At 42.2% G+C, this 27,859-nt stretch overlaps 1 protein-coding gene and 1 pseudogene across 1 annotated transcript in view; one reads left to right on the forward strand and one right to left on the reverse strand.

Annotated features, from left to right (window-relative positions):
• FAH (fumarylacetoacetate hydrolase (fumarylacetoacetase)) overlaps positions 1 to 27,859 on the reverse strand; it is a 164,117-nt gene that overhangs the window by 98,835 nt on the left and 37,423 nt on the right. The window contains exons 12-14 of the mRNA XM_006888362.1: positions 25,847 to 25,948; positions 24,858 to 24,975; positions 9,375 to 9,450 (exon numbers count right to left, since the gene is read on the reverse strand). Coding sequence (XP_006888424.1) covers positions 9,375 to 9,450; positions 24,858 to 24,975; positions 25,847 to 25,948 — 296 coding nt within the window. The remainder of the gene's footprint in view (positions 1 to 9,374; positions 9,451 to 24,857; positions 24,976 to 25,846; positions 25,949 to 27,859) is intronic.
• Positions 13,629 to 14,694, forward strand: LOC102847721 (annotated as a pseudogene).

Genomic DNA, 27,859 nt, shown 5'->3' on the forward strand with positions numbered 1-27,859 from the left:
CTGTAAATGTTTATGAAAATTAATAAAATATAATTATAGAAAAAAAAGTTATAATTGACATTACTAAGGAGTCTATGTGGTCTGGTTTGGGAGGAGATGGTAGAGTAATGACATCATGAATTACCACACTGATTCAATCTCATTTGTATCTGCTCAGATGTCCTCATTCCAATTTTTAGGGTCTCTTAATCATTATCTTTGTCATAGCACAAGAGACCTGGACTGATTATACATTTAAATGTTACTATAGCTCTGCAGTCCTGTGTATGTGTCCTATAGTTAAATGAAGTAAAGGATCCCTTTACTGGTACAGTAATACTTTCTGATTCCTCACCTGTGGCATGGGATGTGGATTCAAGGGTTTAAGTTTATCTTTCTCCTATGTAAACTCTCCATTGCAATCATGAGCAGTTACCTCACTCTCTAACCTTTGTAATTACCAATGTTCTCATAGCAACTAAATGCAAATGACTCTTATTCTCCTAATGCTTTGCTCTCAACCAGTACTCCATCCTATGCCATCATTGGTACTATTTTAAGTAACTGTGATATTACCCTCACAATTAGTGCCCCACTTCTATCAGCAAGCAGGCTGCCTTTGCATTTATTAAATATGCAAGTAACCCAGTTCCAGAATCTTATTTTAGCATCTATTTCCTGATGCCAATCCTAGTACCAATTTTATTAGTCAGGAAATAGATGACACATTCAAAAGATTCATTGAAGAGGGTTTAACTTTGGTACTATTTTCAGAGTTGTTGGCAAAGAATATTGAGTAAGCCATGAATCTGCAGAAGAACAAATAAGTCTTGGAAGACGTTCAGCCAGAATATGCCTTAGAAGCGAGGGCAATAATGATACTTTGATCATGTAATCAAGAAGGACCAGTCACTGAAGAAGGACATCAAGCTTGGTAAAAGTAGAAGTTCCATGAAAAAGAGAAAGGCCTTCAATGAAATGGATTAATACAGTGACTACAACAATTATGAGGATGGTATAAGACCAGAGAATGTTTCAATGTGTTGTATAAAGGGTTGCTATGAGTCAGAACCAACTCTATGAAGATATGTGACAATCAGCAAAGTCAAGACAAAGAATGATGTCTAACTCGGGACTAAAAACAAAAGTAAGACTTCATCATCATTTGCTCAAGGAAGGAACAACAGTATTAAGATTTAGTAAGATCCATGACCATGCTGCTCACAGGAGCTCAGTGTCACATGTAGAGGCACTGAGTAGGATACAACCACTTCCAACACCATGCCCTTGAGGGAAAAGAGGAAGAAGAATAAATACACCTCATTTCTTCCTCCTTGTGCACTGCCTGCCTGTGCTTCCATTCTCTAATCTCTACCAGAGCTAGAAGGCAGGGAGCAAGGTGATGCCATCCACAGTGGTCACCCAACCAGGGCAGAGAGCAAGGCAGAGGACAGAAAAGACAGCTATCTGTAGAACCAAGGGAAGATGAAACAGACTTGTTTATTTTTTTTTTTTTATCTGAAAGTTGAACCACAGGGGATGAATTCGGTCCTGGGCTTAAAAAATCTCTTAAATGTTCCACCAGTCTCTATCAGGCCTACTTACTAGTGTGGTATTTTTTATTATTTTTCATTTTTGGCACAATGTTTTCCCACTGTCCCAGGATTTTCTGCTTAAATCTTTTAATAGTAGCAGCTGGGCACCATGTAGTTTATCTGGTCTCAGAGTCACTGAGTCTGGGGTTTGCATGTTCTGTTGGTCCTCTGGACTAATTTGTTTCTATAAATCATCTTTGTTCTGATGGGGAGAGATCAATAGTCAATAGCTGCACCTTAGATGATCATTCATGAGCTTCCCCCTCCCATTTAATTCTTTTTTATTATTCCTTGAATTTTTTTTTCTTTTACACTGCAAAGTTTGTATATACATTGCCCCTCACACCAGATCCTCCCCACATCTCCAACCAACTCCCCCTCCCCCATCAAACCTAGTAACTCTATAGTTACCCCCCAGTTCATCCCCACACTTGTGTCCTCCCCTCATTCACAAGCTTTTAAGACCCCAGTCATTACTCCCAAAGAACAGGATGTCTTTGTGGATTCTGCCAATTGACCTTGGTTATGACCAAGATTATGGTTCTGAGCCTCTAAGCCTGAAGGGATTAAGCTATAGCTAAGCAGTTTTCAGATATTTCAGAAATGCCCTTTATTCCTGGACATATTTGTAGCACATATAAATGTGTATGTACAAATACGTCACCAAATCTATTTGTATTTGCTGATATAGCTCATTTGCCTTCCCACACCTCTTCAACTTGCATGTCAATGTGCATTATAGTTATTACTGTTCTTTCAGGACTATGTATGTCTCGTAGTCACCATTGTTATCTTTAATTCATGTGCTTTTTTAAAAACATCTTTCTTTTCCTTGTGATCAAGAAAACTTCCTTTTCTTTGTATTTATTTTCCCTTCACTTAAGTTAATATATGTCTACCTTTTAGTTTGTGACATAATCTCCTTTCTTCTCCTCCCCCTCATACCATTATTTCTGTGTGTAAACCTTTTCTTGGTTTCTTATAGTAGTAATCTACGGTATTTTTTCTTTTGAGATTGACTAATTTCACTCAGAGTAGTGTCCTCTAGGTTCATCTACATTATAATATATTTTGTAGATTCAGTGTTATTCTTTAATGATATGTTTATTAATCTGTTGATGGACATTTGATTCCTTCCACCTTTTTGTTCATGTGAATGATGCTATAATAAGCATGTGTGTAACCATCTGTTCACACTATGGCTATTATTTCTCTAGGGTATATACCTAGTAGTGAGATTGTTGTATCATGTGGTATTTCTATTTCAAACTTTGTCATATCATTTTTACAGTGATTGCATCATTTTATAGCACCAGCAACAGTATGAGGGTCCTTGTCATTCATATTCATATTCATTCATATGCATGTTATTCATATTCTTGACAGCATTTGTTGTTTGTGATTTATTTTTTACCTTTGCTAGTAATGGTGGAATGATATCAGAATGTTGTTTTGATTTGCATCTGTCTAATGACCAGTCTATGGAAAGGTGAATAGCAGAGAAAGACCCTCAAGGAATATATTGACAGAGTGAGCGGAACGAGTTTAAGGACAGCAGAGATTTTGAGGATGGCACAGGCTAAGGTAAGGTATTTATATGTTTGTACATAGGGACATTATGTTCAGAGTCAACTCCTTGGCACCTAACAACAACAGCAGCAACAACAGTATTTCTTCACATATTCGTTAGTCACTGTAATATCTTTTCTGATGAAGTGCCCTGTCCATGTTCTGAACAGTTGTCCTTTTATTACAGTGTTGAAGTTTTCTGTACATTTTAGAAAGCATCCTTTGTCTAATACATTATTGCAGATAATTATTTCTGAACCTGTAGGTGTTAACTAGAGAAATAGGGTTTTGCCATATGCCACCAAACACTCAATCTTGGAGACAGGGTCATTGATCTGTGATATTCATGCATATGAGAGAAAGGGGGTTTGAGCCTCCCAAATCTGTCTCTCCCTTGTTAGATGCTGAAGGAGTTCACATAGCTGGAACTCAGACAATGAGTGAGAATTCCCACAGTATCTTCTCTTATCCAGATGCCATGTCTCATGAGAAATCCAGGCAAGTTGATCCAGACTTGTCAAAGACCAAAAGAGTTGGCACCATTTATTTTTTTAATATTTTTATTTATTTTCATATAATAACACCTTTATTGTATGTTTCATTCATATACATTGTGTTTCATACAACCATTCATGCACATTCAGTTTTATATTATTTTTATACTATTTACAAACACTGACAAAGAAGATTAATCAGAACTGGCTTTGACAAGCACTGTGGCATTTGGACAAGAACAAACTGGGAGGAGGGTAGAGAGAATAGTGCAACAATGAATGAGTGGAAGCCCAAAATCTCTGTAAATGTTTATGAAAGTTAATAAAATATAATTATAGAAAAAAAAACAAAAAACAAAATTTGAAAATATTGTTTTTTACACAAGATCTTTCCCAATTCCCTCAGCCCCGCATCATATTGTGCGACCCCATGATTAATCCTCCCCACCCCGAGCCCATCCTCATCCCTCTGCTTCCACCCTCCCCCTGCCACCATACTCACTGTACAATAATGGTTTTATACAGTATATGTCCTTGTGGGACTGAGTTCATTCACTCAGCATGATGCTCTCCAGTCCCTCCTAAATTAGGTAATAATTACAAAATCATTGCTCCTGCATGCTGTGTAGTTTTCCATTATAAGAATGTACCATAATTTCTCAATCCATTTGATTGTGGTGGGACATTTGGGCTGTTTCCATAGTCTTGCGATGGTGAATAATGCTGCTGTGAACATTGATGTACAAGTCTTTATTTGTGCCGAAGTTCTCATTTTCTTGGGGTATATTCCAAGCAGAGGAATAACTGGGTCATAGGGAATTTCTATGTTCAGCTTTTTGAGGAAGCAACAAACTGCCTTCTAGAGTGGTTGTGCCATTTTACAATCCCACCAACAATGTATAAGAGTTCCTATCTTACCACATTCTCTCCAGCATTTCTTACTTGCTGTCCTGTTAAATTTTGCCATGGCTACTGGAGTCACAATGGTAACTTATTGTGATTTTTATCTGCATCTTTCTTACTACCAGTAATTTTGAACATTTCTTCATATATCTGTTGGCCATAGTGATATCTTCCTCTGTGAAAATTCTTTCCATGACTTTTGCCCATTTTGTAATTAGGTTATCAATCTCTTTTTGTGGAGGCCCAGGAGTATTGATCTTATATCCTGCCACTACTAAATTTGCCTAATAACTCTAACAGGGTTTGGAGTTTTTGTTGTTGTTGAGTCTTTGAGGTTTTCTGTGTATACTACCATATAATCTGCATATAGTGATAGTTTAACCAACTCTTTGCCGATCTGGATACCTTTTACTTCCTTCTCTTATTGTATTGCCCTAGCAAGCACTTCCAATAAAATATTGAATAGAAGTGGTGACAGTGGGCATCCTTGTCTGGTCCCTGTTTGCAAGGAAATGGTTTTAGTCTTTCTCCATCGAGAATGATGTTGGCTCTTTGTTTTGACATATATACTTTTCATTATGTTGAGGAAATTCCCTTCTATTCCAATTTTGCTGAGTGTCTTTATCAGGAAGGGATGTTGAATTTTGTCAAGTGCCTTTTCTTCATCAATTCCTAATATCATATGGTTCTTGTTATACCATCTACTGTTTTATGATCAAAAAGAGGAGTAATTTTCAGATGCGAGGTTCCTAGATAGGACCAGGGAAAACCCCAGCAAACAAGTTCATTACTGAGCAACTGGATAAACAAAATGTGAGAAAGAAAATGTAAGCAAGTCAGTCAATTACTTCTACTAGAATTAAAACAAAGAAGAGAAAGAAAACCTCTTCCTTTTAAACAGTTCTAGAAAGAAGCACTATCTATTTTTAGGATATTGTGAGAAGTTAATATTTATTAATTAGGGAATTGTTATTATGTACCATTGAGTTAGAACTGACCCATAGCTGACTCTTCAGTGGGTTTTCAGAGGCAGATAACTGCATAGGAGGAGACTACCCATCTTTCTCCCACAGAGCAGCTAGTGGATTCAAACCAGGTGCCTCTGAGTTGGCAGTACAACTCCTTACCACTAAACCATAAGAGCCTCTTCATTAGAGCCCATATTGTTCCATCTATTAGCAACAAGGGGGAGGCTTTCTTACATAAGCCCATTCAAAATGCTACTTTAAACTATACAGGGTATATATTTAAGAAAATAAGCCAATATCGTATTACTATACGAATGTGTCAGATTCTCACTACTTTATTTTTGGTTGAATAGGGTCTCTTTTTATTTGATAGCCTTCTAATACCCATAAGTATTTTAATTTTTTTAAGAGGTCTCACTCCTCTAAATTGCCTCTCATGTCTTTTTTAAATTACATTTGGTAGTTCATTTATGTCTTATATTAGAACCCATAAGCTTCCTCTGTTCTTTCTTTAATGGTCTTTAGGTTTTACATTTAGGTCTTTGATCTAAGGTTCATATCGTATATGGCGAGAGAGATGAGTCCTATTTCATTTTTCTGAAAATAGCCATCCTGACTAACTTTGCTGAGAGCATTTCCAGTCTTATATATGTGTCTCAGACTCCAGGACAAAATTCAGGAAATTTTCTAGCAACACCAATCTTTTTAAATGCATTCGATACACAGCAAGGTAATTTAGATCTATGATCTTAATAGCCAACATCAGCATTCTCTGGTACCAGCAAAGCCAAATGAATTAGTATTCATTTTAATTAACCTTGCCCATGACCTAGAAGAGAACCCCAGGAGAAGCTCTGCTACAAGCAGCAGACTTTCAGGCTTAGTTAGTCCTTAGAAAAAAGACATCATGCTTGGAGAGGTAGAGGGCCAGTGTAAGAGGGGAAGACCTCCAACAAGATGGATTGACATAAGAATGGTAACAATGAGTGCAAGCATACCACAGATGATGAGAATAGCACAGGACAGGACAGAGTACAGAACCATTGTTCAGAGGGTTGCAATGAGATGTAGTCGACTTGATGGCACATACAACAATAACAACAATATAAGCAGTACAAGAAAAAGCAGATGAGCATGAAAGAAGGTTGAAGCTAGGCTAGAGCTAAAGGAACAATCTCAAAATAAGATGGAAAAACGGGATTTCAGTTGAGTCACAGGAAGCAAAAGAACAAACAAGTCTGTCATGGAGGAGGTGTAACCAGGATGCATTTTAGAGGCAAAGATGATGAAACTTTATCTCACGCATTTTGAGTATGCAAGTAGAAGGGCTATTGTGGTGGTTAGGCACTGAGTTGAGTATAATGACTCTATGAACAACAGATATGAACCCTGTCCTGCCCTGTGCCTTCCTCACCATCTCTGACATATGTGAGCCCATTGCTGAAGTCACTGTGTTTATCCATCTGGTTGAGAGTCTAATTCTTTTTCCCTGTCCTGCTACCTTTCCAAGCATGATGCCCCTTTCCAAGGAATTGCCTTCCTATCAACATGCCCTAAGTATGTGAGATGAAGCTTTGTCATCCTTGCCTTAAACTACATCTGTCCATCCTGTGGAAGAGCTGGTGGGTTTAAATCATGTGCCTTTGGGATTGCAGGGCAGTTTCTTATCCCTAAGCCATGAGAGTTTTACTTTTGACAATTTGCAAATTTGGATGCTTTTTATTTCTTTGCCTTATTGCCCTAGCAAGTACTTCCAAAACAATGTTGAATAGGAGTGGTATAGTAGACATTCTTGTCGGGCCCCTGTTTGCAAAGAGAATGCCTTTAGTCTTTCACCATTGAGAATAATAATGGCTCTTGGTTTTGCATATATACTCTTCACTATGTTGCGGGAATTCCTCTCTATTCCTATTTTGTTGAGTGTTTTAATCAGGAAGGGGTGTTGGATTTTGTCAAAGGTCTTTTCTACATCAATGGATCATGTGGTACTTGTTCTTTTCTTTGGTAATGTGATGGATTACACTGATTGGTTTTTCCTGTGTTGAACCATCTTTGCATACCTGTTATGAATCTCACTTGGTCATGATGAACTTTTTTTTAGGATTTGTTAAGAATTTTTCTATTTATTTTCATGAGATTTATTGGTCTATAGTTTTCCTTTTTTATTATGTTTTTGCTTGGTTTTAGTATTAAAGATTACACTTATTTCATGTAATGCTTCTGGAGTGTTCCTTCTTTTTCTATTTTCTGAAATAATTTAAGAAGAACTGGTGACAGATCATCTCTGAATGTTTGGTAGAATTCAGCCATGAAGACACCTAGGCCAGGACATTTTTGGGGGTTGGGGTGGGAGGTGTTTTATGATCTGTTCAATTTGGTTTTGATGCGCAGATTTTGTGTCTTCAGTAATCCTCCCAGACCAGAAGCATCAAGTCTAAGAAGGGTCACAGAGCACCCTCCCACTGTGGTCACTTAAGAACCAGGCTGGGATCTGGGCTGTCTGCCTACAGTGGGCAGCAAGAGAAGTGATATGCAATGCTCCTTCTCCTGACTGTGCAGGAATTGCTGCATGTGAAGAACTAACCCTTGTCCTTCTCTTGCCCAGAACCCAGGATGTCTAGGATTTATAATGAATCGCCTACCACGAGCCATGAGGTCTGTGTCTTGTGTGGTGATCCACATCAGTCAGTCCCGAGGGATACGTGCTGGGTAGATTCCTTTCCCTACTCCATGTTATACTGGGATGCCTAAGAAGTCCAATGAGAATGCCCTACACAGACCCTCGGCCTCACTAATAAAATGAAAAAATAAACAGAAGAATGTCTTCCCAGCAAGCTGCATATACCTTGACCCACTGGGTCAAATCACAAACATGAGGAAAATGTGGAGGCATTGCTTGGGAGGGGGTGTCACTGAGGTTCTTTTAAAAATGATGAAAAATCACAGGGGGCTCCAGAGCTCAGCTTTCAGTGACAGGTCTGGGGAAAGGGTGGCCTGTGCCATGTCGGGCCATGAAGGTATTAAGAAGGAGCCCCTGAAACTGCCCAAGAAGTAGATCAAGGAGATGAATGAAGAAGATAAGGCTGTCGAGCAGAAACAAAAAGAAGACAGAAAAAACTTAAGGAGCTAAAACTGAAGGTCGTGAGCAAAGGACCCCTGGCCTTGGGTGGAATTAAGAAACCTGGCAAAAAAAAAGATTGCGGCAATGATGGACCTTACTTCTGTTCCTTTTTAAAACATCTGGATTCTCTGCTATAACATCTGTTGGCACCTGTAGTTAAAAGGAAGTGTTATCTTGGAGTCTGTTGTACATTTAAGAATAAATTTCTGCAAAACAATGAAGAAAAAGAAACCAAATAATGTTCCATCTCTTCAGTTCTCACTCAGCCATTCCAATCTTAGCTATGCAAAGTAAACACAATCCAGAATCCTGTCAGAATCTGCTCTTCATTCTTTGTTATGCCCAGAATTCTGTACCACCTGGAAATAAACCAACTCATTTGAAATTAAAAAAAAAGTGATGGAAAATCTAGAAACAGTGGTGGTGGTTATCTAACATGATAAATATAATTTATGTCACTGAATTATACATATAACACAAATATTGAAACGGCATTTTGTTGTTTTATGTATGTGTATATGTATGTAGACATATATACAATCATCACAATTTTCAATAAAGAAATTTAAAAAACAAAAGCATGAGAGGCTGTTGGCACACTTGCAATAGCACAGAGCTCAGAATGCAGATGCACAACAATGACTTTGTTTATTGTGGCATGAAGAGCCAGGTCTGGAGTCACAGAGGTGGCCCAGCTGCTACAGGACTCAGACCCTTGTTTTCAGGACAGCCAAGAGGGCCTCACACCGGTGTGGAAGGCGGCAGCACTTTCCCAGCACACTGGCCAAACCCGATGCGATAGCCATTCCCCTGGCAGAACCCTGGAACAGAAGGGAGACAGGTCACCCATCAAGTTGCAGGACTCACAAGAGCCAAGGCCCAGGCAGTCACAGTGTGTAAATCTGGGCCCAAAGCAGGGAGGCACCATCAAAATGATGAGCGCGCATTTTAAACCAAATAGCTCTCCCAGATGCTGGTCAGAGCTGCTTCAGTACTTAAGATGGGCTTCGGGTTCCACCTTGACCCCAGAGTGCCCTCTACAACCTTCCTTACAATGGTCAACTTTGCCACGTCAGTTTAGGTTCAAATCCCAAGTCTCTCTGAATGAAAACCTGGCTCCTCCATCTACTACCTTTGTGACTTTGGGCCCCTCTCCACCTCAGTTTTCTCATTCATGAAACAGATCTAATCCTTAGAGAAGGATACAGTCCTTGGTGAAGTTGAGGAGAAGATAAAGAGGAAGACCCTCAATGACATGGCTGGATACAGGCCACAACCGTGGGCTCTGGCTTAGCGTTAACTATGAGCATGGCCTAAAATCAGGTAGTATTTTGAACTCTTCTCACAGTCTGAGAACAGTGCCTGGCCATAGCAAAGACCCAACAAATGACAAGGATCACATCATTTACCAGCGAGGTAACTGCACCCAACTTGTTTCCTCTCTGAGTTCAGCCCCTTTATCTCCCAATGGGAACGGCAATCTTTATCTTTTAGGATTGTGAGGATTAGGTGAAACATGGCGTGAAGGTCCCAGAATGGTATTGCACACACAGTTGCTCAATTTTATGCATTCGAGTCCCTTTAAATTAAAGTCGTGGAAAGGCCAGGAGAAGGGAGAACCCACTCTGTCCTTAAAGAGGATAGGTTTTGTGAGAGTGACAGGTCTAGACAAGAGTTAGAGGACAAATGTCTACAGAGGCTGAGAGAGAAGTATGAAGGAATGCAGAGGGCAGAAAAGAAAGGATGTCTGATGATCTGATCTGGGCCTTGATGGTTGGCTAGGGGTTCACTGAAGAGCACTCAATGGAAAGGGCATTTCAGGCAGAGGGCATGGCAAGTGAAGAGGCATTGAGACTCGGCATGAGCCGCATTTCTGAATGAGGCTGCCATGAGTGTAACCTGAGAGTCAGATTACCAAGGGCTTTAGGAAGCCACATAGAGGTGTGTAAGCCTTATCCTGAGGGCAAACAGATGGCAGAGAGGTTTTCCACAAAACAGGGACATTACAACTATGTTTTGGAGATCTTCTTCTGAGGTCCTTGGTGAAAAGATGAATCTAACATACACACAAGAATACACACACAAACAAACTGGACCTGTGATTATCATGTCAAAATATAAAGGTCCTCAAACTCCTCAGGCTGAAATATTTCTTCAGGGTCCCGTCTATTGTTGAATCCAGGTAAGGCAACATGAAAAAGATGACAGCCAAGTCAGTGGAGGAAATGAGGGTCACCACTAGGATGCCTATAATCTTCACTTATATGGCAATGCTACCCAACGCCCTCGTCTGCTATAATCTGAGGTTGCATGCACCTTTACGCCACTCATTCTGGGATGTGGAAATGATCATCCCAGCAACCAAGAAGGAAAAAGAATCAGACCACCTTGCTAAAATGATTCATGGCCATCTGGACGTAAAGACCAGGGGCAGATTAGTGAGATGGGGTCAGAGTGGGCCATATCCTCAACAAGCAGCCATCTCTCAACAAGTGACATCCTCAGTAAGCCCTCTCAGCCAGCACAGGGAATAAATTCATATGGCGGCCATATGCCCAGGCTGTGCACTTCCTACCCCTCCCACCATTTCAGTCATCTAAATGGTCCTCCCTGCTCAGAGCCACTCTGATTTCTGGTCTCTTCTAGAAAAGGAGCAGCAGAGATCTCACAGTGGCATCTCCAGAGCTTTCAATGCTAGTCTCCACCAGGTCCAGAAACACCCTTTTGTCCCCCCGACACCGGATTATCCACGCAGCCCCTCTGGCTGCTGTTCATGCTCACAACCTATGCACAGACCCTCGCACTCAGGAGCACCATTTGTCAGGGGAAACATCCCTGCCCAGTCTATTGCTCAGTTTCATTACTTTTCTGCCAGTCACTTTGGAATCCCCATGCTCAGAAATAACGGTATCCTTGGGAAAAACAAAAAACCTATTAAAGCAAAACTACCTCCTGGCAGAAATTCATTAATCATCTATCAAAGTGACTAACTCGGAAGTGCAGCATTTTCAAGGAGCCCTCATCCTGGCATGCTATAGGCACCGGGGGACACTCAGCTCCCCACTGCATGCAGGTTCTCAAAGATCAGCATTAACTCCTTCCTGTCCCTAAAATACAGCAGTACCACCACCCACCTGAAAACAGACCATGACTGCTTCCAGAACATGGGCACCCCTTTATATACCTCACTTCTAAAGAAGCCAACTTGGCAGGCAAAGCCAGCCACATTCTCCCCATCTGACACTGTTGTTGTTTGGTGCTATCGAGTCATAAATGACTCATAGTGCACCTATGAATGAAAGGCCTGAGCACTGTTCATTGAGTTTCCAGAGGCAAACCATTTCAGAAGTGGATGCTACTCCTGCTTGGAAAATAGCCCGAACAAAGGTTTATCAATCTTGATGCAAGTGACACTTTGGAACAGGTAATTCTTTACTGTAGGGACTATTATGTGCTTTGGATATTTAATAGCACCCCTGGCCTCTGCTCACAATATGTCAATGGCATCCCCCTAGTTATGACAATACAAAGTGTCTCCAGAAGTTGCCAAATGTCCTGTGTGGAAAAGTTCATTCCTTGGTAAGGAGCTATTGTCTTGGCAAATGGAAGGGCTGATTCTCTCCATTCACTCTTGGCCAGGGGGACACAAGAAAGACAGTCTAGGAGGCAGGCACACTCAGGGCCGACCAGAGCTGTAAGAACACAGGGAAAGTCTGTGCCCTTGTCAGACCTTGTCACTTAATCCCAGGCCTGCTATCCTGCCCTGTTTGTCCACTTCTGAAACGCACCCCCATTATAACTCCATTATACCACTGAGATGATAACCAATATACCAAATGCCCTTCTAAGAAGTCACTAGGGAAGCTTCTTCACTCACAAAAGGGGAAGACTTGGGAGACCAGAGAACTGGGCACAAGCCAGTGATCTCTCTGCTGCTGGGTATTTCAGGGAATCTCAACTGTATTATGCCATAAAACAATATTCCTTTCCTAGGAAATGATCCAGGAGAACAAATGGAAAAGATTCTCATTTGTGGAATGTAAAGGCTTCGCATCCCAAGAATGCTGAGCTGCCTTTAACGGCTATCTGTTGGCAACTGTGTGATCCTAATCCAGTTATTTAACACGTCTCAACCTCCAACGTCATGTCTAGAGATAGGAATAATAGTTCTTGTTGTTGTATGTGCCATCAAATCACTTGCAACTCATAGTGACCCTAAGTACAACAGCCCTAAACCCTGATCTATCCTGTGCCAACCCACTGTCCCTGACATACCTACCCCATTACCCCAGCCAGTGAATCAACCCATCTCATTAGCGATCTTTCTCTCTTGCACTGTCTGCCTTCCTCCCAAGCATGACGTCCCTCTCCAAGGACTAGTCTCTCCTTGCAACATGCCCAACGTATGTCAGATGAAGACTCAGAATCCTTGCCTCCAAGGAGCAGCCTAGCTTCACCCTCTCCAGGACCAATCTGTTTATTCTCCTAGCAGTCCATGGTCTATTCAGTGCTCTTCTCCAGCATCACACTCAAAGGTATCAATTCTCCTTCGAGCATCCCTACTCTTTGTCCAGATTCTAATAGTTACTCTTGTAATTAAATGTGACAATGCACATAGAGTGACAAACACAATACCTGGTAAACCATATATTACTGTTATGTTACTAGTATCTTCAGCATCATTTTGGGTGGTAGTTAAAAATTACTGTCAATTCCAGATGAGAATTGCTTCTATACATTACTTCCTTCCTTCTCTTCTGCAGCTAAGGAAATGATCAAAGGATCATTTAACTCAGCGAACACATCTATACCAACACTGGAAATGAAAAACTATCCTTAAGGAGACATGGATGATAACACGCTGGGTCAAGTTTGCACACTGACTGCAGGCCCTGTGGCTCGTGCTCAAGCTGTGTGTGCTGTGTGAACACACTCAGTGTGGCACTTCCTGCCCTGTGCCCTATGCAGCTGCACGCTTTCAGTCAGGCCTAGCCCTACCATGGCTTCTGCTTTGGAAGAGTTACAGAAAGATTCGGGGGAGGTAAAGGTGTTACTGGAAAAGACAACTAGAGAAAGAATCCCCGATGCCCTTATAGCAGAAAAATCCAAGGTTGAGACCAAAATCAAGAACAAGATGCAGCAGAAAATACAGCGAAAAGCAAACTCTCTTGACAGTGAAAAGCCTGCAGCTTTGGTAGTTCCCGTTGTTGTTGTTGTTGTTGTTGTTATGTGCCATTCAGTTATTGGCATCTCATAGCGACACTATGAACAATAGCTCTGAAACCTGCCCTGTCCTGAGCCAATCTCACTGTCTCTGACACACCGACTCCTATTGCCCCAGTCACTGTGTCAATTCATCTCAGCCAGGTGCTTCCACTCCTGTGCTAGCCCTCCTCCCTCCAAGCATGATGTCCTTCTCCAAGGACTAGTCCCTCTTGACAACATGTCCAAAGTATGTGAGATGGAGCTTCAAAATCCTTGCCTCCAAAGGCTTCACCCTCTCCAGGATAGACTTATTTGTTCTCTTGGCTGTTCATTCAAGACTCTTCTCCAGCACCAAAACTCAAAGGCATAAATTCTCCTTCTGTCATCCTTATTGATTGTCCAGCTCTCTGATGCACTGCAAATAATTGCAAAGACCATGGCCTGGATCAGGCACACCTCAGTCCCTAGGCTGACACTGTTGTTCTCAGCACTCTGGAGAAGTCAACAATTATGGACGGGATCAGTCAGATACATTTGTGAAAATCTCTGTCACTCTATTTGGAGTCCATCAAGTCCTTGCTGAGAAGATGCAGACACATTCCACAGAGAGGTTATTTGATTTTTTGGTGAAGAATCTAAATGGGAGGAATTACTCAATGATTATGAACAATCTCTTGAAACTCATCTCTGTGGAAGGCATTTTTTTTTAAAAGTCAACAGTGATATGATTCTTATGTAGAAAGCAAGCTGAAAACATACAATGAGACTGTCTGACTCAGGTTGAGGAAAAATGCAAAGAGAAAGAAAGGCCTTCCTATGGTACTGAAGCAGATCCCAGTGAGGCATGGATGAACGCCTGAAAGAAAACATGTAGATGGAGATGATGAGGTCCCTAACAGGAGAGTTTCCTAATGCAATTAATCTTCTGATTTCCTGACTGCTGGTGCCAAGAGTGTTGATTGTGAAGCCGAGCAAGCTGTAGTTGTTAACAACCTCAATCTCTTCTCCATCCACCATGGTGCTGCCAATTGGTCCATTAGAACACACATTCTAGCAGATTACAAACTGAACACCAGAGGGAGAAAGAAAGCATGAGACTTGGTGTAAAGGAGTTCTATAGAGACACACAAAAAATTTTTGTTGTTGTTTCTTTGTCCTCCATTCTTGCTGAAAATCCACAGTGCTTACACTCTTACAGAAATGAGAGTCACATTGATGCATTTAATGTAACAATAACCTATAAAGTTTAATAGCAGGGACCCTCGAGCCCAACCACCTTGATTTAAATCCTGGTTCTACCTTTCCCCATCTATGACATCCTAGAAAAAGTATAAATCCTTCTTGGCCTCAGTTTCCCCATATGGAAAATAGGAAGAGTAATAATAATAGTAGTAGTAGCTACACTGATATATTTCAATAAAAAGATGCAACCCAGGATGTGCTCACAGATTGTGTCAAGAAATCTGGAGGTCAACCACCTAGCCAAATGATTGGAAGAGATCCAGATCCATATTTGTTCCCATTCCAAAAAAAGGTGATATGACAGAGTGTGAAAATTATCAAGCAAAATCACTAATACCACACACAAGTAAAATCTTGAAGAAGTTCATCCAAAAACAACTGGAACGATACATCAACAGAGAACTACTAGAAATATAACCTGGGTTTAGAAAAGGCCATGGTACTAGAGACATTATTGCCAATATCAGATGTATCTTGGCAGAAAGCAAAGTATACGAGAGGAATGTCTATCTGTATTTCATTGGCTACACTAAGGCATTTGACTGTGTGGGTCATAACAAATTGGGGTTAACCTTAAGAATGGGAATCACAGAACACTTAACTGTGCTCATGCTATACCTATACTTGGACCACGAAACAGTCTTCAGAATAGAGTAAGGAAACACTGCATAGTTCAAAATCTGGAATGGAGAGTGTCAGGGATGCATCCTGTCTCCATATCTTTTCAATCTATATTGGAACAGATCATTTGGGAGGCTGGACTTCATGAGGAAGAATGTGGCATCAGGACTGAAGGAAGACTCATCAACAACCTGTGTTATGCAGATGACACAATCTTGCTTGCTGGAACTTGAGGAGGGCCTGAAGCGTTTGCTGCAGAGATCAAGGTCTGTAGTCTGCAAAATTGAAGCTCAAAATCAAGAAAATAAAGATTCTCACACTGGGCCAAATGGCAGCATCATGATAGATGTAGAAGAAATTGAGATTGTTAACAGTTTTAGCTTGCTTGGCTCCACAATCAACACTCTTGGCACTAGCAGTCAGGGAAATCAAATTACAAATGGAATTAGAAAAATCTGCTGTCACAGACCTCTCCAGAGTGCTAACGAGCAACAATATCAGTCCTAGAGACTAAGGTGAGCCTGATCCAGGCCATGGTTTTCACAACTTCTTGCTATGCACCAGAGAACTGGACAATGACCAAAGAATTGATGTCTTTGAGTTGTGGTGTTGGAGAAGAGTATTGAACATACCATGGACTGCCACAAGAACAAATAGGTCTGTCCTGGAGAGGGTGAAACCAAGCTTCTCCTTGGAGGCAAGGAGTTTGAGGCTTCATCTCACATACTATGGGCATGTAGCCAGGAAAGGCCAATCCTTGGAAAAGAACATCATACTTGGAAAGGTAGAGGGGTAGCACAGGAGAGAAAGACCCTGAATGAGCTGGACTGACACAGTAACTAGGTAATGAGGGTAGATATGTCAACGGCAGTGAGATTGGCTCAGCATAGAGCAGGATTCAGAGCTATTGTGCATAGGATCACTATGAGTCGAAGTTGACTCAATGGCACATAACAATAACCACCTCATAGTGAATATAAAATTTAATACATGTAAAGGACGGAGCTGTATGTGTCAGCAGATGTCAGGAGTGTGAATGTTCTATCCCAATCCCAGTGGATGGAAATTAATTTTGGGTACAGTCACCCATGAAATGAGAACAGAGAGCTGACAGATTAATGACAAAGAAACTGAGCAAGCACAGAGAAATAGAAGTGGAGCCAAAAAAGGAGCCACAGAAATCAAGTATGAATTTCAAGAGGTGACTTTTTAGACATAATCAAACAACTTGTGGGATTAGATTTCTGGACTTAAAGGATGAGGATCATGGCACTGGAGGGTATCTCTGTGACGTGACAGCAAAGTTCATAAAGTTATGCTCTACACGCTAGGTGAGTAAAGTTTGGGGTCTCAAAAGCTGTGAAAATACACCTATTGAGACTATTGACATTACACCTGTTGATCTCTACCCATCTGAAACAAAAGAGAAAGAAGGAAACTAAATACTCAAAGAAGAAACTAATCCACAAGAAAATCTATACAAATCATGGCCTCATCTCCCCTGAGACCAGCAGAACTAGATGGTACCCAGCTACCACCACCAACTGGCCATAACAGATGGGTCCTAATAGAATGGGAGAAAAATGTGTAACAGAACCTAAAATTGCTAGTATATAAAAACCAGCAAAAAACCAGACCTTTAAGACTATTTGAAGTGGCATCCCAAGATTATTGCCCGAAGTTATTCTTCAAAACTTGAACCAAAACTGACCTCTGAGGTAGCCTCATAGCAAAATAACAAATTGGCTTAAAGAAACAATTGACTATCACCCATATGTGATAAAAAAAAAAATCAGTCACATGAGAACAAGCAGTCATCAGTTACTTTAAAACAAACCAAAGAAAGAGGACAAGGAAACTAGATTAATGGAAAGGGAGCAGCCAGAATGGAAACAATGAGAACGTTCACATGCTGTGAACAATGTCATCACTGTTGCTTAACAACATGTGTAGAAATTGATTAGAGACTTAACCTATGTACCCATCACCAACAAGACAAGAAATTTTTTTTTTAAATAATAATAGTAATTAAAAAGTGTCTGACTCTGCAATGCTAGGTGCTCAGAGAGGCCATCAAAAATAAGGGCAGGAAAGTTCACCTTCTCTAGTTACCTTAAAAAAACAATCAACTGAAACACCACAATTCCACCTGTCCATTTTTCTATTTACCCCTCTCTTTTTCACAAGTACTCCAATCTTAGTTACTTCTACTTCTGAGGAGTTTGTTTTTTGTTGGGGGTTTTTTTTTTGCTAAATATTCTGCTTTTTTCTTTTATTAAGTAAAAGATTTATGCTTGTGCTATCATCAAATTATAACCCATCTTAGGTTCCAGGGCATTCCACCAACGTGTTCTCATTTCAATTTTGCCAACATTGCCTTCTCAGATCAAGGAATTGTCTTTTCCTGAATGTATCTGCTGGTCTCTGTCAACCCTTTCTCAAGTAAGGAAATGCATAAGCAAACAAATAAGTAAGTTATTCTCACAACATACTGGCTCCTTTCTCTCATCTTCTTTGGCTCAAACACTGAGAACACCTGTGAATTCCATCTGCCTATGGACCTTCTTTCAGGCTCTGGACAGCTGCTTGGTCTAGAACAGCTTAGCCAGGGGCATATATCATGGGGATGACAGAGGTTGAAGCCTTAATTTTCTCATCTCCCTCCTTCCCATTACCCACCCACAATTTCATAAGGTGCTTTCACTCAACCCACAGGACCATGACCAAAGGCCTGGGGGCAGCTCTAGTAAGCACAACAGGAACAGAACTGGGAGTAAAGCTGGCAAGAACATCAATCGGGCTGAACTGTATCCTAGATTGAACAGCTGTGTGATTTCCAGCAAGCAGCTTACCTCCTCTCAGCCTAAGCTTTCTATTCTAGAAACTCAGGGCAATGATGCCTAACTCTAAGGCTGCTGTGAATAGAAAATAAAATACGAAAATGGACATGCCAACAACATGGTTGATGCCTAAATTGGTATTAGTTCCCCGGGAATTTGAAAGGGTATGAGAAGGCTGTAGAAATTCTGTTGTTGCTGTGTGTAGAGTTGATGCTAACTCACAGTGACTCTAAAATTAGAACAAAGCTGCCTCCAAGAGCTTTCAAGACTATGGAAGCAGATTGCCACATCTTTCTCCCATGGAGTAGCTAGTGAGTTCAAATAGCTCCCATAGACCTGGTGAGCTCCCACTGCTGGGCTTTGATTAGCAGTCAAGCTCGGAACTTGTGTGCCACCAGGGTTCTGCTGTAGAAATTGTAGGAGTGAAATGGACATTAACTCCGGAAAGCATCATTTGCTACTGTCCTAACTACTGCCTATGCCTTCTCCACCACACCCACTTCACTTAGTCCACCAACTTACAAGCATCCACCATGTGATTAGCACACAGGTAGGTCCATGTCTTCCAAAAGCTCTGTAGCAGGCTAACAATAGCCACCCAGAGACATCCAGTCCTAGCCTGAAAATGTTACCTTGTATGGTGAAATCGGAATCCCTGGGTGGGGCAAATGGTTAATGCATTCAGCTGCAAATTAAAAGGTTGGAGGTTTGAATCCACCCATAGGCACCTTAGAATATAGGCTTAGTGGTATATTTGTGAATAACCAGCAACTTAGACCCCATTAGAGCACAGTTCTACACACAAGGGTTATGTGTTGGAGTTGACTCAATGGCAACTGGTTTAATGCCTCTAGATGGTGCAAACATTTTGTGTTTTACTGCTAACCTGAAGTTGGTAGCATGACCCCACACAGTGGTATCATAGAAGAGAGGGTCTGGTACTCTGCTTCTATTAAAACCCCATGGAACAATTTTACATTGTAACATATGGAATCTCCATAAGTCAGTATGGACTTCTTGGCACAAAAGGACAATAACAGATAAATGAGATGAGGATACTGAGATGAGCATAAAGAACAGGGGTTAACGAATGAAATGATTCTGCGATATCTGGGTTATTCTAGGTTATCATGAGTGCCAGTGTAAGTTTCTTTATAAAAGAGACCAAAGGGAGGTCAGAAGAGAAGCCCATGTGACAACAGAGGCAGAGACTAGAGAGGTGTGACCATAATGCAAAGAATACCAGCATCCATCAGAAACAAGAAGAAGTAAAAAACCAGAGGATTCTCCCCTAGAGCCGCCAGAAGGCCCTCCCAACACCTCTGTGGATCGTGGCTGAAAGCAAAGAACACCAGAGTGTGGCCAGAGTGCTCCTTGGAGCCAAGGATGACAAAGCTTCATCTTTCATACTTTGGACATGTAACTAGGTGAGATGGACATAATGCCTGGAAAGATGGAAGGTCAGCTTAGGAGAGGAAGACTCCCAACAAGATAAAGGACACTGTGACTTCAGCAACCGGCTCTAACGTCTTAAGAGATGGCGAGGATGGCACAGAATAGGGCAAGTTTCAGATTGGCTGTTCATAGGGTTGCTATGAGTCATGCTCAACTCTGTGGCACCTGACAACAACAACAATGTCAGAGATGATGAGGATGGCACAGGTTAGGTCAGGTTTCAGTTCTGTTATTCATAGGGTTGTTCTGAGTTGTACTCACCTCGATGGCATCTAACAACAACAATGAGACCCTATGAGCAACACATCTGAACCTTGCCCTAACCTGCGCAGATGACAAAAGTGAAGTGTTTGTTGACAACAAGGGGATTGGACAGCTTATTAATAAAGTGAGATACATGGCACCCCATGGGGGTGGGATCATGTAAATATGGTATGTATGTAACAATAACACAGAAATTGGTCAGTTTTGCCATTTTGATAGGCTCAAAGAGGAACCTCACAGCCATCAAAGAAAAAAAAACAAATCAGGAGTGCTGTGCATCCTTTGGACCCCAAATCCCTGAAAACTCCCTTGAAAGCCCCCAAACCAAAAGAAAGGAATCTCTGAAACTAGAGAGATAGGGAGAAATCACTGAGAAACAGCAGTTGCGGTGGCAAATGGAACAGGAAACCAAAGTGACACAGAGCAGTGAGCTTCCTGATTCAAAGAATGAGAAAGCAGAACGTCATCACGCAGGAAGCTAGCTTGCTGGTGGAGTGATACCTCCAGGCACTTCCCAAGCGAGTTAGGTTTGTCACGCAGGATGTAGGACTGCATGCCCTCAAGCAGGAAGCTGACTGGTGGAGGAAAGCACACAGGGGACTTAAAGAACTTTGTAACACTTGCTTTAGAAGGGCAGGGGCCAAGGGCCGTGGGACTGAGGGCTGGAGTGAGGCCAAGGCCAAGAGGTCTGCCAACAGCGGCTGTTCGAAAAGAAGTACTGTGTCCTGAGTCAGTCCTGAACATTAATTAGAAACCTGTTACTTCCCAAACTAGCTCTGTAATGCTGAGTATGGTCTGTGCCGTTACTTTTCACATCCGGTAGAGAAGTAGAGTGCCATGGCAAGGACCACTGGTGTCAGAATTAGTAGAAAGGGTAGTCATACCTGAGCTCTGCCACTGGAATCAGCTTTGGGCTGTTGTTGCTTCAGGTGATGAATCTCACCCCTCATAAAATTAAAGGTTCTTCTAACCAGGAGTGGTGCCCCTGGCACATGACCTCTGGAAGCAGCTGAGTGGACCAGAGAGGACTAAAGCAGAGCCAATCACATTCTCTTTCTGAAGAACTGAAACCAAAAGAGAGAATTTCTATGGGGAAACAGATGTAGCCTGATGATGCTGGAGAGAAGCACAGAGATGGAGCTATGATTGGAGCAATCACCACATTGAAAGAACCTAGGACAGGCTAGAGGGGCTTGGCTGAAGGCTGTGCAGAGCGTGTAAGTCTGAAATCAGGATGACAGAAGAGATGCTCACAGGGAGGGGAAGACAAGACCACAGCTCCAGAGATGGGAGGAAAGAGCAGAGCTGGGACCTCTCCCTACTCCTGGAAGGCCTAGTGGCTCTTTTCAGAGACACCATGACTGGTACATTGTAAACTTCCACTTTTTCATCTTTTCACCCAATTTTTTTTACCCCTTTTCAGCCAAGCAAGTGAGTCAAAGGGTGGAAGGAGTTGTCTTCTGTGCCTTGCAACCCAGCAGTTCCTAAGCACCTGGTGTGCTCCAGTGCCTCACAAGGCATCCAGGTCTCGTCGGAATAGAGTGATTGGGTCCTCAATCACTGCCACATCCACACCTCCCTGAACCCAGCCACAGACTACTGGGTCCCCCATAAGGAGTCTGTCGTAAAGTCTAAAACAAGGAACCTGCCATTATTCATAAAGCTGCTTTGAGAGGTACACTTAATAAACCTTTCTCAGGAGAGAAAGCAGGACTTCTTTGGATGCTGTGGCCTAGATCTTGACAAAATTGTTTTGATTCTCCCAGAACCCAGATTAATGAGTTCACTGAATTCAAGCAAGGGAACTTCAAGTGAGCTCTCAACGTGAGAAAGTGGTTTTGCAAAGGTCTGAGGTTGAAACCTATTTTTATTATTATTATTATTAATTTCAATGAACATCTACAGAGATTTTGGAATTCCATTCATTCATTGTTGCACTTTTCTCCCCACCCATTCACCCCCACCCCCACCCCCAGTTCGCTCCTCTCCTTGAAAAGCAAAAGAAAAACTCCTTCATTGGTATACAATCCCCTCCCCCCCGCACATCGCCACTCCCACCCCAAGTATACTCCACTCTGCAACCTTCATTCCGGACTCTTATTTTTAATAAAATTAATTTTTTCACCAAGAATTCAGTCTGTCATTTTTGTAACTCTCCTCTATATCCCAAGCAAATGATTTGTTAAACAATTTCTGTGAACAATGTGATTTTGCTTGCTTGCTTGCTTGCTTGCTTGCTTGCTTAATAGTCCAAAACCATTCAAAATGAAAGCTTACTAAAAAGAAATTTTAGAATAACTTGTCTTCCCTGCAGTCATGGGAGGAGGATCTCATGATTATTCCCAGGCCAGCCACACTCAATCAAACTGCACCTAACTCTGAGAAGAATGGGAGTAACAGAACACTTGATTGTGTTTATGAGAAACCTGTATTTGGACCAGAAGGCAATCATCTGAACAGAGCAAGGAAACAGTGAATGGTTCAAAATCAGGAAAGGTGTATGACAGGGATGCATCCTATGCCCATACCTTTTCAATCTATATGTAGAACAGATTATCTGGGAGGTTGGGCTCTATGAGGAGAAATGTGGCATCAAGATTGGAGGAAGACTCATCAACAAGCTGCATTATGCAGACGATACAACCTTGCTTGGGAAACAGAGGAGGACCTGAAGCATTTGCTGCAGAAAGTCAAAGATTGCAGCCTTCAATATGGAATGAAGCTCAACATCAAGAAAACAAAGATTCTCACCACTGGGCCAATTGGCAGCACCATGATAGATGGTGAAGAGATGCAGCCTTCAATATGGATTGAAGCTCAACATCAAGAAAACAAAGATTCTCACCACTGGGCCAATTGGCAGCACCATGATAGATGGTGAAGAGATGCAGCCTTCAATATGGATTGAAGCTCAACATCAAGAAAACAAAGATTCTCACCACTGGGCCAATTGGCAGCACCATGATAGATGGCGAAGAGATTGAGATTGTTCACAGCTTTAGTTTACTTGGCTACACTCTTGGTACCAGCAGCCAGGAAATCAAAAGACAAATTACACTGGGAAAAATATGCTGTCAGAGACCTCCCCAGAGTACTGAAGAGCAATGATGAGACTAAGATGCACCTGATCCTGGCCATGATCTTTACAATTACTTGCCATGCATCAGAAAGCAGGACAATGACTAAGGATAACAGAAGAAGAATTGATGCCTTTGAGTTGTGATTCTAGGGAAGGGTCGTAAACATACCCTGGACTGCCAAGAAAATAAATAGGTCCGTGTTGGAGAGGGTAATACCAAATATGCCCTTGAAGGCCAGGATTTTGAAGCTCCAGTCTTACATGCTTTGAGCAAGTGACCAGGAGGGACCAGCCCTTGGACAAGGAAGGGTAGAGGGGCAGGCCAGGAGAGGAAGACCCTGGGTGAGATGGATTGATACAGTAACTAAGGCAATGGGGATAAGTGTGTTAGAGTCAGTGAGACTGACTCGGGACAGGGCAGGCTTCAGAGCTGCTGTACATAGGGTCACTATGAGTCGCAGGCAACTAGACAGCACATAACAGCAACAAGACAACAATTTGCACACCTTTCTTTACTTTAAACCATGTGTATCCCTCTGCTTAGTTCAGATGACTGACTGCTTTTTGGTCTAGTCTCTGTATCTATTCAATCTGCATGGCGAGCAAATGCTTTGAGAATCTGGACTCATGTAGCAGAATGCGGCATTAGGATTTGAGGAAGACTCATCAACAACTTCCATTATGCAGATGACCCAACCTGGTTTTCAGAAAGTGAAAAAGACTTAACAATGTTTCTTAAAGAAGATCAAAGACTACAGCCTTCAATATGGAATAAACCTCAACATAAAGGAATACAAAAATCCTCACCATAGGACCAACAGGCAGCAGCACGATAGATGGAGAAAAGATTGAAGTTGTTAATTATTTCATTTTACTTGGACTCACCATCAACACCCCACAGCAACAGTCAAGAAACCCAGATGTGTTGCACTGGGAAAATCTGCCATCAAGGACCTCTTTAAAATGCTAAAGAGCAAAGGTATCTGTTCAAAGACTACAAACGTGGACATTCTGTCAGGAAGTAGCAGTCCTTGGAAAAAGATAATCATCTGGGAAAATCAGTGCAAAAGAAGAAGATTTTCAGTGAGATGGATTGACACAGTGACTCAACAATGGTGGAGATTGTGAGGATGGTGCAAGATAGGGGAAGGGTTGGCTCTGTTACAGGGTCACTATGAGTCAGCACCTAACAACATAGAGCCTGCTGTCTCTATCTCCTTCTTGGCTCTATTAAAGGTAATGTTGTTCAACTGTAATCATATCTTCTCACAATGTATCATTTCTGTGACACTCCAATTGTTGGTATTACTTTAAGCGCTTAGGTTTTGGAAAGAAGACTCAGATCTGAAGTGCCCAGAAGTCAAGGCGAAGGACACCACCAGCAGGCAAAGTATCAGGGAACGCTGGCATCAGGGTGAGTTAAGAAGACATGTGGCTTTCTGGCCAGATGGGCATGATTGGGGTTCAGCTGGTGCATGCAGAAAAGGAGAGAGGAGACCCTGCTGGGCCCAAATGCCCTCACCTGTTATGATGACTTCATCTCCGTCCAGCAGAAACTTCCTGGTCTGTCCATTCCCCAGATCGATGGTCTTTGTCCCCTTCCAAGACAGCTCCAACATGGAGCCGAAACTTTCCGGCTCCTTCATAACAGAAAATAAAGATGCGGTCACATGTATTCATATCTTGGTGGACACGTTAACTCCGGAGGAACAGTACTTTTTAAGTACTTTTTAAAAGGCCAGGGATCCCCATGGAGGGAGACTCCTCTTACTGAAGATATTATTTTGTTGCAAACTCCACAAACCTCTGACAAGCAAGCTGCATCTCACCATGAAACCTCTATGAGTTATACCCTCTGATGGAGACTGATGCCCCATCTAACAAAAGGTGCCCTTGGGACTTTTGCCATAGTAACTGATGAACAGGCAACCCCAAGGTCATCCTCTTCTAAGGTTCTGAAACTCTACCATGGTTCACAGTGGCCTGGGAGAAGGCAAAGGGCCATCTTGAGGGCAGGAGGCATGTGAGAAGGTGACAATTATACACAATCACAGTGTGCTTTTCTTTATCATATGCCATTCTAATTCTTCCCTAATTACATAGGGACACAAGCTTCCCAATGTTTACTACTCTCTTCTTGTTTGAATTTAAAACAGAAGCCTCCTTTTTTTTTACTTTATTATTTTGTGTGTGTGTGTACCATCAAATCGGATCTGACTAGTACAGGAGGAGATTGTCCCTCCTGCTCCAGCAGAGCATCTGGTGGATTCAAACTGCACACCTCTGGGATTGCAGTGCAGCTTCTTGCCACTAGGCCATCAGAGCTCACCTAAAACAGAAGCCTCCTTTTCTTTCAAACAGTTTTACAAAGCTATAAGGAAGGGAGAGCTTTAAAATACAAGACCCTTGAGTCTCTTCTTAAGGGTGAGCTGAGGGGCAGCCCTCTGCCTGGGGAGAGCTGGAGAATAAGGATGCTGGATATGGGTGATCACAAATCCACCTAGAACTCACCGGCCCACTGATGGTTCCAGAAGCCAGCAGGTCTCCTGGCCGGAGGTTGCAACCATTAACCGAGTGGTGAGTGAGCTGCTGCAGCATTGTCCAGTACATGTGCTGTGGGAAAGGAACATGGAGGGTGGAGATGAGCCTAGGCCTCCCCTGATGCATCTGAGCCCATAGCAGTCTCCCACGCTGCCCCACTCACGACACCCTGGCTGTCCTCCAGCCAGCTCTCAGGTCTCAGCAACAACAGACCACCTTCCTGCAGTTACCCAGCAACCCTCTCCTACCTGCATTAAACAGCCCCAGCTTCTCTGTCCCTTTAAAGCCCTGCCCTAAGCCAGCTCCTCCAAGAAGTGCTTTCTGAGAGCCGATGTCCTTGCTCAGTCCCTCAGCCTGCACTTCACTCATCTGTCATCATTACACTGTGCACTGTGAAGCTCTTAAGTCCTAAGGTGACAAAGTCTATGTCTTTATCATAAAAGAGGCTTCTCAGGGGAGCTCTGGTGGCCTAGTGGCAAGAAGCTGCAACTACAATCCCAGAGGTGCACGGTTCGAATCCACCAGATGCTCTGCCGGGGAAGGAGGGGCAATCTCCTCCTGTACCAGTCAGATCTGATTTGACGGTACACGCACACAAAAATAATAAAATAAAAAAAAAGAGGCTTCTCATGAGCAAAAGCCCCATTTTTGGTCCCCCCTTGGAACAGATATTGGGCCAACGAAGAAATAGGTGCTGAAAGGAAAGGAGATCAAAATACCATATTCCCAAGGATATTCTCAGGGGTAATATACCCTTAAGCCTAACCAGGTCCACAACTTCTAGTAGCTCTCATTCTGAGAGCTCCCTGAAACCCCATATCATCAAGTTGACTGTGACTCTCGGTGCCCCTCCACTGAGCTCCTGAGGCTGCAAATCATACTAGGAGTGTGGCTGGTGGATTGTACCACTGGCCTTTCATTTAGCAAGCAGTCCAAGAGGTAACACACTAGCCAATATGTAATGCACCACCAAGGAAAGACAAGTAAGGAAAGACAGCTTTAGAAAAGCCCATGCTCTCCTATTTCTTGATGTTGATGTAAGAAGTCCAGCGTTATGCTAACTTAGAAATTAGAAGATATGATTAGAAGAGGGGGAAACCTAACGAAAAAATAATGACTGCTTCAGGAGATCTATGGCCAGTACACCATGGAAGGTGTTCTGCCTACACGTACTCCCTCATTGCTGTTGTGTAGGAACCAACTCCTAGCTAACCCTCTAGTGAGTTCTTGCTGGTGGATCCAAACCTGTCTTTGGGTTAGCAGCACAACTCCCTATGGACTATACCACCAAAACTTAAAAAAACCAAACAAAACCCCCAACCCAGAGCTATGGTGTAGATTCTGACTCTTAGAGACCCTAGAGGGCAGCAAAAAAACTGCCACAGCTGTAAATCTTTATAGAAGCAGACTGCTTCATCTTTTTCCCTAGGTACAGCTGGTGAGTTCAAATTGCCAACTTTCCAGGTGAATGCAAACTAAAATCATAATCTCCCTCAAAAAGGCTAACGTGAAAAAGGTAAACTTGCTGGTGAAGATGAAGAGCCACTAAAACGCTTCCACACTGTTATAATCGTATAAGTTGTACACACACTTTGGAGAACCATTTGGAAGTACCGCTAAACAGAACTAGTACATGACCCGTATACTACGATCTGTCTCAGCAATTCCATTCTTACACATACACCAAGCAGAAATGAGCACATCTATGCACCAAAGACATGTACTAAATATTCACAGCAACTCTCTTTATAATAGTCAATGGATGGAACCAAATCAAATGCCCATCAAGAGTTGTTGTTGTTGTTGTTATGTGCCATCGAGTTGCTTGCAACTCATAGTGACCCTCTGTATAACAGCTCTAAACTCTGCTCTGTCCTGTGCCAATCTCACTGTCTCCGACACACTCATCCCAATTGCTCCAGTCACCAAATCAATCCACCTCCCAGAGGGCCTTCCCCTCCTGCACATGCCCTCCACCCTCCC

Source organism: Elephantulus edwardii, unplaced genomic scaffold (genome assembly GCF_000299155.1).
Source record: "Elephantulus edwardii isolate Elephantulus edwardi_28Jun2011 unplaced genomic scaffold, EleEdw1.0 scaffold00066, whole genome shotgun sequence".
Lineage (NCBI taxonomy): Eukaryota > Metazoa > Chordata > Mammalia > Macroscelidea > Macroscelididae > Elephantulus > Elephantulus edwardii.